At 41.1% G+C, this 13,554-nt stretch overlaps 1 protein-coding gene across 1 annotated transcript in view; it reads left to right on the top strand.

Moving 5' to 3' along the window:
- The first annotated feature begins 6,155 nt into the window (after positions 1–6,155).
- Positions 6,156–13,554, top strand: part of LOC762758 (dynein heavy chain 9, axonemal) — a 110,988-nt gene continuing 103,589 nt past the window's right edge. The window contains exons 1-6 of the mRNA XM_030978704.1: positions 6,156–6,285; positions 10,003–10,157; positions 10,620–10,860; positions 11,657–11,779; positions 12,763–12,888; positions 13,287–13,508. Of these exons, the coding sequence (XP_030834564.1) occupies positions 10,054–10,157; positions 10,620–10,860; positions 11,657–11,779; positions 12,763–12,888; positions 13,287–13,508 (816 nt within the window). The 5' untranslated portion in view covers positions 6,156–6,285; positions 10,003–10,053. The remainder of the gene's footprint in view (positions 6,286–10,002; positions 10,158–10,619; positions 10,861–11,656; positions 11,780–12,762; positions 12,889–13,286; positions 13,509–13,554) is intronic.

The following is a 13,554-nucleotide window of genomic DNA, read 5'->3' as shown; positions in this document are numbered from 1 at the left end:
GATTACGGCTTAAAATGAACAAGCATGCTCGTATTTTTTTTTAATAAGCTGAATTCCGAATTTCCGACTCAGTTTTGCACAACCTAAAGATCGCGGTCGGCATTTCACACGCGCGCATATACCTACCCCCCCCCCCCCCCCCCAGTTTTCGACTTATTCGTCGTTACTGTTACTTAGTGCCATCTCCTATTAACTTTCTCCCTTTCTAACCCGGATTGTCTCTTTTGTTTTCTTCTCAGTCTCTCTCTCTCTCTCTCTTTCTTTTCTCTTCTGTTTTTCTCGTTTTTTTTCTTTTCTCATTTCCCGCTTAGGCTTTTCTCTTCTCTCTTTTTTTTCCTTCTCCTTTCTTTTTTCTCTTCCTTTCTTCCTCTTTTTTTTGCGCCGCCAATAAGGGACAGGCGCGGATCCAGGGGGGGGGGGCAAGCGGGCCTTGCCCCCCCCCCCCGCAAAAAAAAAAAAAAAAAAAAAAGGAGAGAGAGAGATGGGTGGGGGGGGGGGGGGGGAAAGCGGACATTTTTTTTTTTGGAGTCCCCAAAAAAATCGTAACGACTCAGCCAGCCACTGAATAATCGGGGGGGGGGGGGGGGGGAGGGGGCGACAGACCTGGCCTCCCTGCCCCCAAAAAGAATTTTCTCACGAATTAGGCAAAACAAAAATAATAAAAAATAGTTCTCTTACACCCCCCCCCCCCCCCACCCCCACGCCGCTTATTCACAGGCTGGCTGAGTCGCAACAAATTTGTTCACGTTTACGCGACTAAGAGAAACTCCCCCAAAGCTCGCTCATTACGCTCGCACGTATTTATAGATGATCAAAGCGGATCTAGAGGGGGGGGGGGGGGGGGGGGGGGGGGGGGGGGGGGGGGGGGGGGGGTGGGGGGGGGGGGGGGGGGGGGGGGGTTGGGGGGGGGGGGGCAACCCCCCCCCCCCCCAAAAAAAAAAAATCCGGGGACCATTTTTTTAAATCTTATCTTTTTTTTTAACTTGTAATTTTATTTTATTCTATTTCTATGTATTTATTTCATTTATTATTATTATTATTATTATTATTATTATTATTATTATTATTATTATTATTATTATTTCTTTTTGGGGGAGGGGGGGGGGGGGGTTGGGCGAAAAAATGTCACAGAGTCCCTTGCCCCCCCCCCCCCCCATCAGCATTTTTGAGGACACGGGTCACCGCCGAAGTGACAAGCTAGGCCAGCGTTGCCGATTCTCATCCCCAAAATCCCCACATTAAAAAAATTTAAAAAATTGGGGGATTGTTGAAGTCTTTGGGGATGAAAAATAAATATTTGGGAATGAAAATAATATTGAGTTTTATGAAAAACGAATTTGGGGATTTTCTGTCAAAATTTGGCAACTTTGGGGATATTTTAAGTGTCGTTTGGGTGGGGATTTTGTGAAGATTTAACCTGGCAACGCACGCTGAGCTGGGCTGCTCATTTCCTGGATTACTTGTTCAAGTTGCTCACTTTTTTATCAGTCTGGTCTGAGTGTAGTGACAAGCAATATGGAAGCAAACAGGGCAAAGAAGTTGCGGCAATCCAGTCTCGCATCTTTTTTACTGGAAGGTATGTTTGAATCATGCAAATAAGTTGGCATACAGGGTAAATTACCATACATGGGGGTGTAATACGGACGTGTTGTAATACTACAATTTGAGTAAATAAAACACATCCAGCGCCCACGCTTCGCGGGGAAACAGGCGCGGATCTACGGGGGGGGGGTTTAGGGGGTTTAAACCCCTCCCTGGACGGCCCAAAAAACAAACCAAAAAAAGGGGGGGGGGAAGGAAAAAAAAAAAAAAAAAAAAAAAAAGAACGCACGCTGGAGAGAAACCCTTTCAAGTGCAAATATTGTGAGAAGATATTCAACTCATCTGGTAACTTAACCAAACACATGATAACTCTGGATATAACTGTGTATTTAACTGTTACTTGATTTAAAAAGACGTTATCATGCACTGCTTTTTATGGTCTCCATTGTGTTAATAGATGCCAGGAAAACATCACTTACGGGGTTCAAATAAACACCCCAAAAAAAATCGGTTCGCCGCTTCGCGGCTCGTGGACGATGCTCCGCATCGTCATTATTGGTCAACCCCCCCCCTTAGCAAAAAGCTAGATCCGCCCCTGATGATATACTTATGTTACTTAGCAAAGGCCTTTTCAGTCTTCCGTTATGAGAATGTGCTTATAACCCCATCGGTACCGGTATTTTCCTCTTTATAAGAAGTAATTTTCGCACTGCGACCTCAAAAATCTTACTAACTTTGTCCTCGCGCTAGCAAATAATTTGTCAGACCATCACACCCAGCTGCACTTAGTATGATGCTAAAGTAATATCTTATATGGTGTATAAAGTGAAACAAATATTGAAATCATCCCTGATAAAGTAATCACAATGTTGGGGTATATACCAATGTCTAAACAAATGTATATTTTGCTTTGAAATTTGCCGTGCCTTTCTTCTTCAGAAAGTGCCCTTTTTCTTGGTGCCCCCCCCCCCCACCCATACTTTGGAAGTCGCTCGGCCGCCCCCTGATTACGGCTTAAAATGAACAAGCATGCTCGTATTTTTTTTTTAATAAGCTGAATTCCGAATTTCCGACTGAGTTTTGCACAACCTAAAGATCGCGGTCGGCATTTCACACGCGCGCATATACCACCACCTAGGCGCGGATCCAGGATTTCTTAGGGGGGGGGGGGGCCCAAATTTGAAATTATGCGAGCCAAATATTGGTACGTAATGGTGACCAACAGTGACGTAATGCGGGGGGGGGGGTCGGTGCAGGGAGGGGGGGCGAGTTTTCCCCTACCCGGAAGCTTTGAAGTTTCATTAAATTATTAGAGAAAGAAAACGATTCTTTGTACCGTTTTCGACTCAAAATCTTCGTCTAATTTTGGTTTTCCCTCCCGCGCGAAGCGCGAAAAATTTTACGATTTATTAAATTATAGAGAAATAAGACGATTCGTTGTAGAGTTCTCGTCTCTTAATCCTTGTCTAAGTCCACCCCTCCCCCTCCTGCGCGAAGCGCGGAAGCTTTGACGTTTCATTAAACTATTAAAGAAAGAAGACGATTCGTTGTACCGTTCTCGTCTCTTTATCCTCGTCTGAATTTAGTTTTTCCCCTTCCGCGCGAATTTTACGTTTTTTAAATTATTAGAGAAAGTAGACGATTCGTTGTAGAGTTCTCGACTCTTAATTCTCGTCTGAATTCAGGTCCCCCCCCCCCTCCCGCGCGAAGCGCGGAAGCTTTTACGTTTCATTAAATCATTAGAGAAAGAAGACGATTCGTTGTACCGTTCTCGACTCTTAATCCTCGTCTAAATTCAGTCCCCCCCCCTCCCCTTCCTGCGCGAAGCGCGGAAGCTTTGACGTTTCATTAAACTATTAAAGAAAGAATACGATTCGTTGTAGAGTTCTCGACTCTTAATCCTCGTCTGAATTCAGGTCCCCCCCCCCTCCCGCGCGAAGCGCGGAAGCTTTTAAGTTTCATAAGATTATGAGAGAAAGAAGACGATTCGTTGTAGAGTTCTCGACTTTAATCCTCGTCTGAATTCAGGCCCCTCCCCATCCCGCGCTAAGCGCGAAAGCTTTTCATTAAATCATTAGAGAAAGAAGACGATTCGTTGTACCGTTCTCGATTCTTAATCCTTGTCTGAATTCAGCCCCCCCCCCTCCCCTCCTGCGCAAAGCTTTGACGTTTCATTAAATTATTAGAGAAAGAAGACGATGCGTTGTACCGTTCTCTATACTCTTAATCCTTGTCTGAATTTCAAAGATGTTCTTTGTCTGCTCCTTTTACTTCCTACGTCCTCTTCCGATTTGGGGGGGACCGCCCCCCCCCCCCCCTGGCTACGCGCCTGCGGTCAGATAAACACATTTTGATAACTTGTCCGGCCCGGAAGCTCAGGGGTTTAGGCGTTTAATTAAGGTCAGATGATTATTTTTTTTTAATACCTATTATTTTGTGACACTGGCAGGTCACTATTTGGGGGGCGGATCCCCCCAAAAGAGGGATTTTAGGCATTAAATTACCGTCAGATGAGCATCTAAGGGCCCGCCGTAGCACCCTAGGTGGAATCCAGGGGGCAGAGCCCCCGGAGCTTAGGGGTTTTAGGCATTTAATCACGGTCAGATGAGCATATTTTGATGCCTCATTTTTTAGCACTGCAGTTAACTATTCTTTCTTTCTTGCTCTCATTCTATTTTTTTCTCTTTAATATACTTTTTCAAATAAAGTGGGGGGGGGGGGGGGGGGGGGGGGAGGGAGCTCGAGGCTCCCGATCCCTGCCGTACCTCGGGCCCTGACATGTAGGAATCTCAAGAATCATATTTCGTGCCTGGCTGTAAATTTAGGATTTGTCATTTTCCAACAAACACATATACAAACGTATAATTTACTAAAAAATGAGGACAAATCTGGGAAATTATATCATTTCAGCATTATTTGTAATCCACCGTTGTGGAATTAGAAATAAATCACGTTTGAATTTGATTTCTCCAAAGCCCCCCCCCCCCCCTATTAGTACGCCAGTATCTCCTCTTTTCTTTATTCTTTAATTCCCTTTCCTTCCTTCTTCCAATTTTTTTATTCGGGGGGGGGGGGGGGGGGGGGGGGGGGGGTGGGGGGGGGGGGGGGGGGGGGGTCAAACAGCCTGGGAGGCAAGGCCCTTTCGGTCCCCCCCCCGATTTCCTTCTTCCCCCTTTTCTTTTCTTCTTCTTCTTCTTCTTTCTCTTTCCCTTTCTCTCCTCTTTCCCTTTCCCTTCTTTTCCTTTCTTCTCTCTCTCTCTCTCTCTCTTTTTTTTTTTTTTGGGGGGGGGGGGGGGGCCAAGGCCCGCTCGCCCCCCCCCTGGATCCGCGCCTGCCACCCCCCCCCCAGTTTTCGACTTATTCGTCGTTACTGTTACTTAGTGCAATTTCTTATTTACTCTCTCCCTTTCTAACCCGGATTATCTCTTTTTTCTTCTTCTCAGTCTCTCTCTATTTTCTTTTCTCTTCTGTTTTTCTCTTTTTTTTTCCTTCTCTTTCTATTTTCTCTTCCTTTCTTCCTCTTTTTTTTTGCGCCGCCAATAAGGGACATGCGCAAAAAAAAAAAATCGCAACGACTCAGCCAGCCACTGAATAATCGGGGGGGGGGGGGGGGGGGGGGGGAGAGGGGGCGAGGGACCTGGCCCCCCTGCCCCCCAAAAAGAATTTTCTCACGAATTAGGCAAAACAAAAATAATAAAAATAGTTCTCTTACACCCCCCCCCCCCCCCACCCCCCGCCGCTTATTCACAGGCTGGCTGAGTCGCAACAAATTTGTTCACGTTTACGCGACTAAGAGAAACTCCCCCAAAGCTCGCTCATTACGCTCGCGCGTATTTATAGATGATATACTTATGTTACTTAGCAAAGGCCTTTTCAGTCTTCCGTTATGATAATCATGTGCTTATAACCCCATCAGTACCGGGTATTTTCTCTTTATAAGAAGTAATTTTTCGCACTGCGACCTCAAAAATCTTACTAACTTTGTCCTCGCGCTAGCAAATAATTTGTCAGACCATCACACCCAGCTGTACATTAGTATGATGCTAAAGTAATATCTTGTATGGTGTATAAAGTGAAACAAATATTGAAATCATCCCTGATAATGTAATTACAATGTCGGGGTTCCAATGTAAAAAAAAAACGAAGAAGTGTATTAACTTTTTCGCTTTGAGATTTCCCTCAGCCTGTAGGTGCCCTTTTATTCCAGAAAGTGCCCTTTTTTCTCGGTGCCCCCCCCCACTTTGGAAGTCGCTCGGCTGCCCCTGGCTTGTATACTAGAGCAAATCAAAGATTTCCCGAAGGGGGGGGGGGCACAATAAAAAAAATGAGCATGCATATGCAAGCAAGACAAAATTTAATTAATTGTGCCCCAACTTGTGCATGCAGAGCCTTGCAGCGGGCTGAGAGCAAGAGCCAGAAGGGTTTTTACTTTTTACTCCTATATTTAAACACTTGCAACCTTATTTGTCACTTTACATGGATTGCAACAACAATAAAAAGCACTTAAAAATAAATGGGACAAAACAAATGTACCATGCATCTGCTAAGCGGCATTTTGAATGAATCATGATAATTATGATCTTGTGTGATTTTGATAGATTTGCTCACATTAATCGGCAGTAGAGGGCGTATATCCTGGCAACGCGCGACGCAGTCAACAATATATGGCGGATTATCAAGAGATCATTTGGAAATATTTGAACGATATATAATTACATGGCTATTTTAACTTTCACAGTAGTGGTAAGTAGCATTAGTAATTTCTATTGAATCATGAAAATCCAATTTCGTTGAACTAATCGTAGGTACCATTGCTAACACAATTGCACAACCAATCAATTATCGTGTCCCGTTATGCGCGATGCATCAGTGAGCTGCGGTTCGAGAGTCCTGCCTGGCCCCGAAAACTCGGGGTCGGATGGCCGTCGATCGCCGCAGGTACGTGCGCGTGTACAGCACTGCGCGGCGCAGTGTTGCTCAGCTCAAAATAATGCAGAGTAGATCTAGACTACTGCCATTCTAGAAACGGGCACAGGGTCTTGCCCTTGCGAGGCTCATACTAGATAGGTCATGAGGTAGACCCCTAGGCCTTGCTAGATAGATTTACTTAATTACTTTGGTTTAGGCCCACTTTGGTGTTGAGGCTTGAAGCTTCAGCTAATTAGTTGTGATAGAAGTCTAGTCAGATCTCGATCTATGACTATGACTAAGTATGAGTATGAGTTCTATGACTAGTCTAGGCCTAGATCTATATGCCCCTTGGATTCACGTTGATTGCTGATCGAGGCATTTATGATTTAGGGCCTAGAGTAGATCTAGTCTAGATCTAGACCCCTAACTAATGGCAATTTCAAGAAGGTTGTGTGATCAAGTTTTACATCAATGTTGTTACTTTTATGTTAGGACTTATTTTCCAAAATGCTGGGGCCCGTTCCTACAAACCGTCATAAGTCTAACTTCTTGACTAAATCAGCGTTAGTGAACAACTTGTCCGCTACGTGTTTCACCAAGCCCTCTTTGCCAAGATCAACGACAACATCCTGACTAAGGAGTTATGACACCTCTGACACCGTCGTATCTCTGTCATAACTATTTAGTCGATGCCGATGGGCAGCGCCATCACATGTCATTTATTGGGTAGACTATGGCTGGCAAAAAAGGACAATAAATCCTCCAACTATGATTTTTCTACACATTCACTTAAACAGTGAATTATCGTTTTTTGTATTTGAAAATCTCATGAAAATATGCCATGTTTGTATTTAAGGATTTTCCCACTTAAATAAACTGATTATACGCCTTATTTCCACATTGTAAACTCATCGAAGGGATATGTATTTTGCCACGGCAGGCAAGCCATAGTTTGAAATGTATTCTTTAGTTTTCAGACCCATATTAATTTCGAGATGAATTTTATTTTAAATTATGCAAAGTGAATGGTTTAAACATATGTTTTAACGTTTGAAAAATATTGAAGTTTTGTAATTTTTATATTGTGCTGACGCCAAAAACATTGAACACAAATTTCATTACATCGTATTTTTTCAAAGAATAATATAAGGGTGTATTTTTATAAACTATCAAATGAAAATATTCGGGGGTGCCCATCTCAACAACAAAACTGATTCACTGGTCATGTAATGAAAAACTCACAATTATATTTTACAAGTACTTCAATTGTTTAATCTACACAAATTTGGAAGTATATTGGATCTCTTATTTCTTGGTATCATTTTTAATCTTTTTTATACTAATTCATTTAAATAATTGCATTTTCCCTAATATTAATTTTGTAATAATCTGGTGGTATTGCGACTACGGCTAATTCTCGGCTCCTCTTCTCGCCGATAATATCGATCTCACGAGATACTTAGCTAGTAAGCTCTTCGTGAAACGGTTTAGGAAGATCAGAGACATCTCTGTAGTTGGCGGATAAAGTTATGACTGTCTTGTCGTTGGTTTCTAGGAACGAGCCCCTGTAGTCTAAAGTTAGACCTAATGCCTCCTGAGATGAGAGGCTTGATTTTGACAATGACAGAGTGAATTCCTCAAAATTCTTCCAGCTATTATCTTTTATTGAACTAGCCACTGACTCAACAACAAGTCAAGAGGCCATACTTTCAAGATTGTCCAACAATTAATGTGCCAATACAAGAATTAGGCAGTATAGTTTCTCAGTAAGGAGTGTTAATAATTGGAATGCCCTGCCTAACAATAGTCAATGCTGCCACCATTAACCGATTCAAGTCATCCCTAGGCCTAGAAGGGTATTATTACTATTGGAGAAACAATCCAATTAAGTTTGAACCATACTTTTGACGGGATGCATCAGTATAAAAGAGGGACAAATAAGCTGAGCTTCCAGTCTCTACACCGAAGTAAACAAGTACATGTAAAAGTAAAGTAGACCGTATCAATGGTTGTTCCGCTGAGATTACATCTGATCTGGCTCTTCATCCTCTGACCGCCTCTGGGAATGTTGACAAATGTCAGTTTTATTAAAGAATGACCCATATACCAGACGTTTATTTCTGTCTAGTTTACAGTTAGACTTAGACTTCATTGTATTTGTAGTAATGGGTGGCTTAACTGCAGAATGATACCCCGCACATTTAGACTACCAGTAGTAGTACCAAGTACAACGTTGACAAGCCACCAATCAGAAGAGTCTAGCTAGCTATTGGCCTAAACCTGTGTATGCGCACATGGTAACCGTTAAGGTGAGTCAACCGTTAGTGATAGGGTCATAATGATCATGCAAACCCACCTTTCATCAACCCATTGGCATTGTTAGCTCAATCGGTAAGGACAGCACAAGTTACATTGGAGTTGAATTGTAACCTTTTTCGAAGCTGTTAATGATATGTCAATCAGCCAAGCTAGCTAGGGTCTGGAAATCTCGGTGTACGTATTATTCTGCAGTTGTTCAGGAGGGGGCATCCTACTAGTTTTAACAATATTATAGGCATGCCATGGTAATCTAATTCTAAATGCCACCCCCCAAAAAATAGGATCTGGCTCTGACTGTCTCTAAAACTAAACGACAACATCATGCTTAATCTGATCGATGTTTCTACTTTCATTTGGACATTATAAACCAAATTTTTCCACAAAATTAAATGTGCATCCAACCACTACGCAAGTAATAATTCAGGTTAGAAATATTAGGGTGTCCAGGGAATAATTTTCCTGGTATCGCATCGCAATTTGCTATGCATTTTTGCACGACTGCTATACAAAATATCTTTTGTGTAGCAGTTTTCTTCCATAGAAATGTACAGAATTTCATTTGAAATATTTATCCATCAGCTGAAATTGCTAATCAAAAAATTTGAGGAAAATTATTCCCTGGTGTCTGATCGTGCACTCGGTTTTGTGTGCTAAAACCATTCCCATAGAAATTGCACGCATCCCTGTCAGGCTATGTGCATTGCGTGCTCATGCAAAATTGGTAGGCCCGAGTCATTCAGCTTTTTTACTAAACGTTAAACCGTTACGTTTATACAGGCGGTTTTGTTTAAATGTCCCCCTGATTGGCAAACCGTGCTTGCACAGTTCATTTGACAGAATTTGGAAGTTTGTTGAACAGAAAACTTGCTTTATATAAGAATGAGCGTTTCTTGAAATCTGCTTTAGGGTATGTATAAAAGCAGTGAATTGACTGAATATTGGGTTATTTGGGTGCAAAAGACATGCAATGATTAGGGAGACAGTTCCATTTATATCTTTAAAAAAATATGTAAGATTTCTAAATTTATAATGGAAAGAGGAACAAGAAATTACCTAAAAAAAGGGGGGGGGGGGGGAGGCACAATTAAGCTGGTTGTCTCCATCCCACACTCCCAAATCTGCCATTGCAAGAACCCGCTATTATTATTACCGGTATTATAAAATGTTCAATGAAGATACCATCTACACTCTCAAATGTATTAACTGTTTGAACTTCTTGTATCTTTCCAGGTATGACAGGAATCAAGATTGTTGTAATTGACCATCACTAAGCCCGGCAGCATGGAGGTGGACGAAAGGCTGAGATTCCTTGAGACTCGAATCACGTCAAGCCTTCGTCCTAGGAATGATGACCTCAAAGCCCTCTTTGCTGGAGATGAAAACAGGTACAGTGTAGTTGTATAATCATGATCAAATCAGATCATATCCATGTAGGTACAGGGAGTTTATTGAAATTAAATTCAGACATACATGTAATACGATTATTCTTTAAATAACAAAAAATTCCCCAAAACTAAAAAGACAAACAACCAAAATTCACAGGAAATGGTAGGAGCTTACTAAAGGAATGATGACCTCGAAGCCCTCTTTGCTGGAGATGAGAACAGGTAGTTGTATAATTTTTGGATCGAATCAGATCATGCACAGGGAGTTTATTGAAATTAAGTTCAGACATAATAGAATTATTCTAAGAAGCATAAAACAAACAAACGAACCCCCCAAACACCAGACAAAAAACCAAAATCCATCACTTCAAATTTAAGTTCTTTGTGCATGGATTCTTTTGTTTATTCAAAGACTTTGTATTAAAGAGAGTTAAAATTCTTGTTCAATTTTCTATCCGTCAGACATGCATTTCTGGAGTTCTGCAACAACGAAGACGTCCGCAGACTCTTCATCTACACCAGGGAGCCCAAGAACACGCTCGTGGCCTCTCTCCTTCCACCGCAGGACGTTAGGTCCAAGGGGGTCATCTTCATCAAGACCAATCAGGCCACTAAGCTGACCAAAGAGAACATCAGAACGGATGTGGTATTTTCGGACAGTAATAAATTAGTACTCAATCAGCTGGAACTACTTTCTAAAGAAGTAAGAAACAGTTCTTTCCAATGTTTTCAAAATCTGATTTTTTATATTAAAAAAATTGACCAAAGAGAACATCAGAACCGATGTGGTATTTTCGGACAGTAATAAATTAGTACTTAACCAGCTGGAGCTACTTTCTAAAGAAACAGTTCTTTCTGATACTTTCAACATCTGATTTTTTATATTCAACAAATTGACCAAAGAGAACATCAGAACTGATGTGGTATTTTCGGACAGTAATAAATTAGTACTCAATCAGCTGGAACTACTTTCTAAAAAAGTAAGGAACAGTTCTTTCTGATGCTTTCAACATCTGATTTTTTTAAATATTCAACAAATCGATTATTATTATTTGTATGGCATTTCCATTATACATTCCGTGCACTCACATAGTTACCTGCTTTTTCTTTTGTCATGTAAAAAGGAATTGTTTCCCGTCACAAAAAACAAATTTTTTGCTTTCAAATTTTTTGAAAAGTTGCCACAAACACTATAGTGAATGTGTTTAGGTCTAATTGTATTGTTATGATATATATATAAATAACATTTAGCCTGTTTTCTTGATATACTGGTAATGTTGATTTAAACTAAAAAGCTGTTTTATACGACAAAAGGCTTACATTAAGGATAATTTATTTGTACTTTATAGGTTATACTTCATTCATGTAAGTGAGAATTGTTTTATTCTGTAAACAATTGATAATTTTCATTGAATTTGCCCCTCCATGTAATAGTGGTAATGATTCATTGAGGCAGTTTTTCATCACTTAATTCTTTCTCGTTTTGCTTAACGAATCAGTTGTACCTACCCCTGCTGTGTACGGATGGAGTGCAGACCTATGGCGGGGTTAGCTCAGACAAGCTCATGGACATCCTTCACAGATTGATGGCCAATACCAACGTCACAGAAGGGCATGTGGAGGTATGTTTGTCATCCCTGATAAATTTGATAACCATGATATATTTGATAGACTCTAAATTAATGCTCGAAGTGACTCTGTAATTGCCTCAGATTCTGAACAATATCCTGGATTTAGCTCATGCTGCAATCATAAGATCAATCAGGAATCCCATGGCTTTTACAAGCCGATCACCTGTCTGATTATCAAGATATTTATAATTGGAAATCCAAATTTCATTTTTTGTTTTCCTAACTTAAAAAAAATTAATACTACAGTCTATTGGGGAAAATGACTATGGTAAAACGGGTCACTCAAAGATTTTACTTTTTAGAGGCACTTCATGATCGTGTTGAAGTGCAATTTTTTTAGGGCTTCAATATTATACCATATCACAGACACTGCTAATACTTACGGCCATGCATCTAAGATTTAGCCTTGTTAAACGATGCCTTTAATAGGCTAGCTAGATAAAAATATTTCACTGCTCTGCCTATGTTGAACTTACTTTGTAGTCCTATATCAAGTGAAAGGGGAAAAAGGCAAAACACCTCCAGCCTCCATTTTAAGATTTAGATTTTGAATAATCTACAGACATCTTTCATTATGCCTCCTTTGACTGCAATATGTTCTAAGATATAATTATATTTCATATAAGGTATATGTTATTAAGTGTTGTCATATTGATTGGATGTGCTGAAACCCCATTACATTTATTCAAAAGACCTCGGTCTAAAGTTTAAACTTAAAGTAGATACTGGTATAACAGTTAAAATCAAATTCATTATAACAAAATGAGTGAGTCAATCGTTGATGAAATGCCTTGATAAAGGACACAAGCACCAGTCAGAGATTTGAACCACCAGCCTTTTATTTGAGAGTCAAGTGAATGGACCACTATTATACTACAATACTCCCAGTAAAAAAAAAAATCAAAAAAAAAATCATATATTCTCCCCACCCTTGACCACTTTTTTTCTTCTTCCGTATAATAATCATTCATTAGGGTCAAATCAGCCTGCCCCTGCCATCCATCGAGGTGCTGACCGAGGCAGCAAGTAACGCCAACAGAAGGTCAGCGGTCATCCATGTCCTGGAGTCAACAGTGGTCGGCTGGATCAAGCAGATTAAGGTCTGTATAATTAAAGTGCTCGGACTGTCCCCTGGAGGGGGAGGGATCGGGGACATGTTTTATTGTTCTCATATCAGTCATTGTGCATCGTTCTTCAAACAATTTAAATTCTATCTGCACTAGTTTGGCAAGGAGGGATTAAACTTCCCTGCGTGGTCACTGACAGGTGGTTATCTCATCAAATCAGCTCTCCATGAACATAAGAAAAAGGGGACCATGGGGCAACAATGGGTACCGCTAAGTCATTGTTGGCTATATAGAGGGTGCAAGTAGCTACAAGTAGTGCAGTCTCGCTTTAAGAGTTGTACAGTCATACTTTGCAGTAGGAATGTCTTCTGAATACAAGAAATAAAATGAATACTAATTTTATTACCATCTATCAATTTTCACCCCCGTAGCTTGTGTTAAAACACGAACCCCTCTCTGACCTGCGAGAAAAGTTTGGAGTGCGACCTTTCCCCTTGGACGAGGTCAACCTGTGGCGGCAACGTCAAGAGAAACTGCTCTCTATCAACAAACAGTTAGATTCACCAGTGGCAAGCAACATCCTTCTCAACTTAGACGACGCCAACAGCACCTATTCACATTCCTTCCATAACGTACGCAGGGAGATCGGACAGGTAAAGCAAAATCGGGAAGCAAATATTGTTTATTTTTTGGCTGTCT

The sequence above is a fragment of the Strongylocentrotus purpuratus genome, unplaced genomic scaffold (genome assembly GCF_000002235.5).
Source record: "Strongylocentrotus purpuratus isolate Spur 01 unplaced genomic scaffold, Spur_5.0 spur5_scaffold_1, whole genome shotgun sequence".
In the NCBI taxonomy this organism is placed as follows: Eukaryota; Metazoa; Echinodermata; class Echinoidea; order Camarodonta; family Strongylocentrotidae; genus Strongylocentrotus; species Strongylocentrotus purpuratus.
The sequence above is the reverse complement of the archived record's forward strand: the minus strand, read 5'-3'. Positions and strand labels throughout refer to the sequence as shown.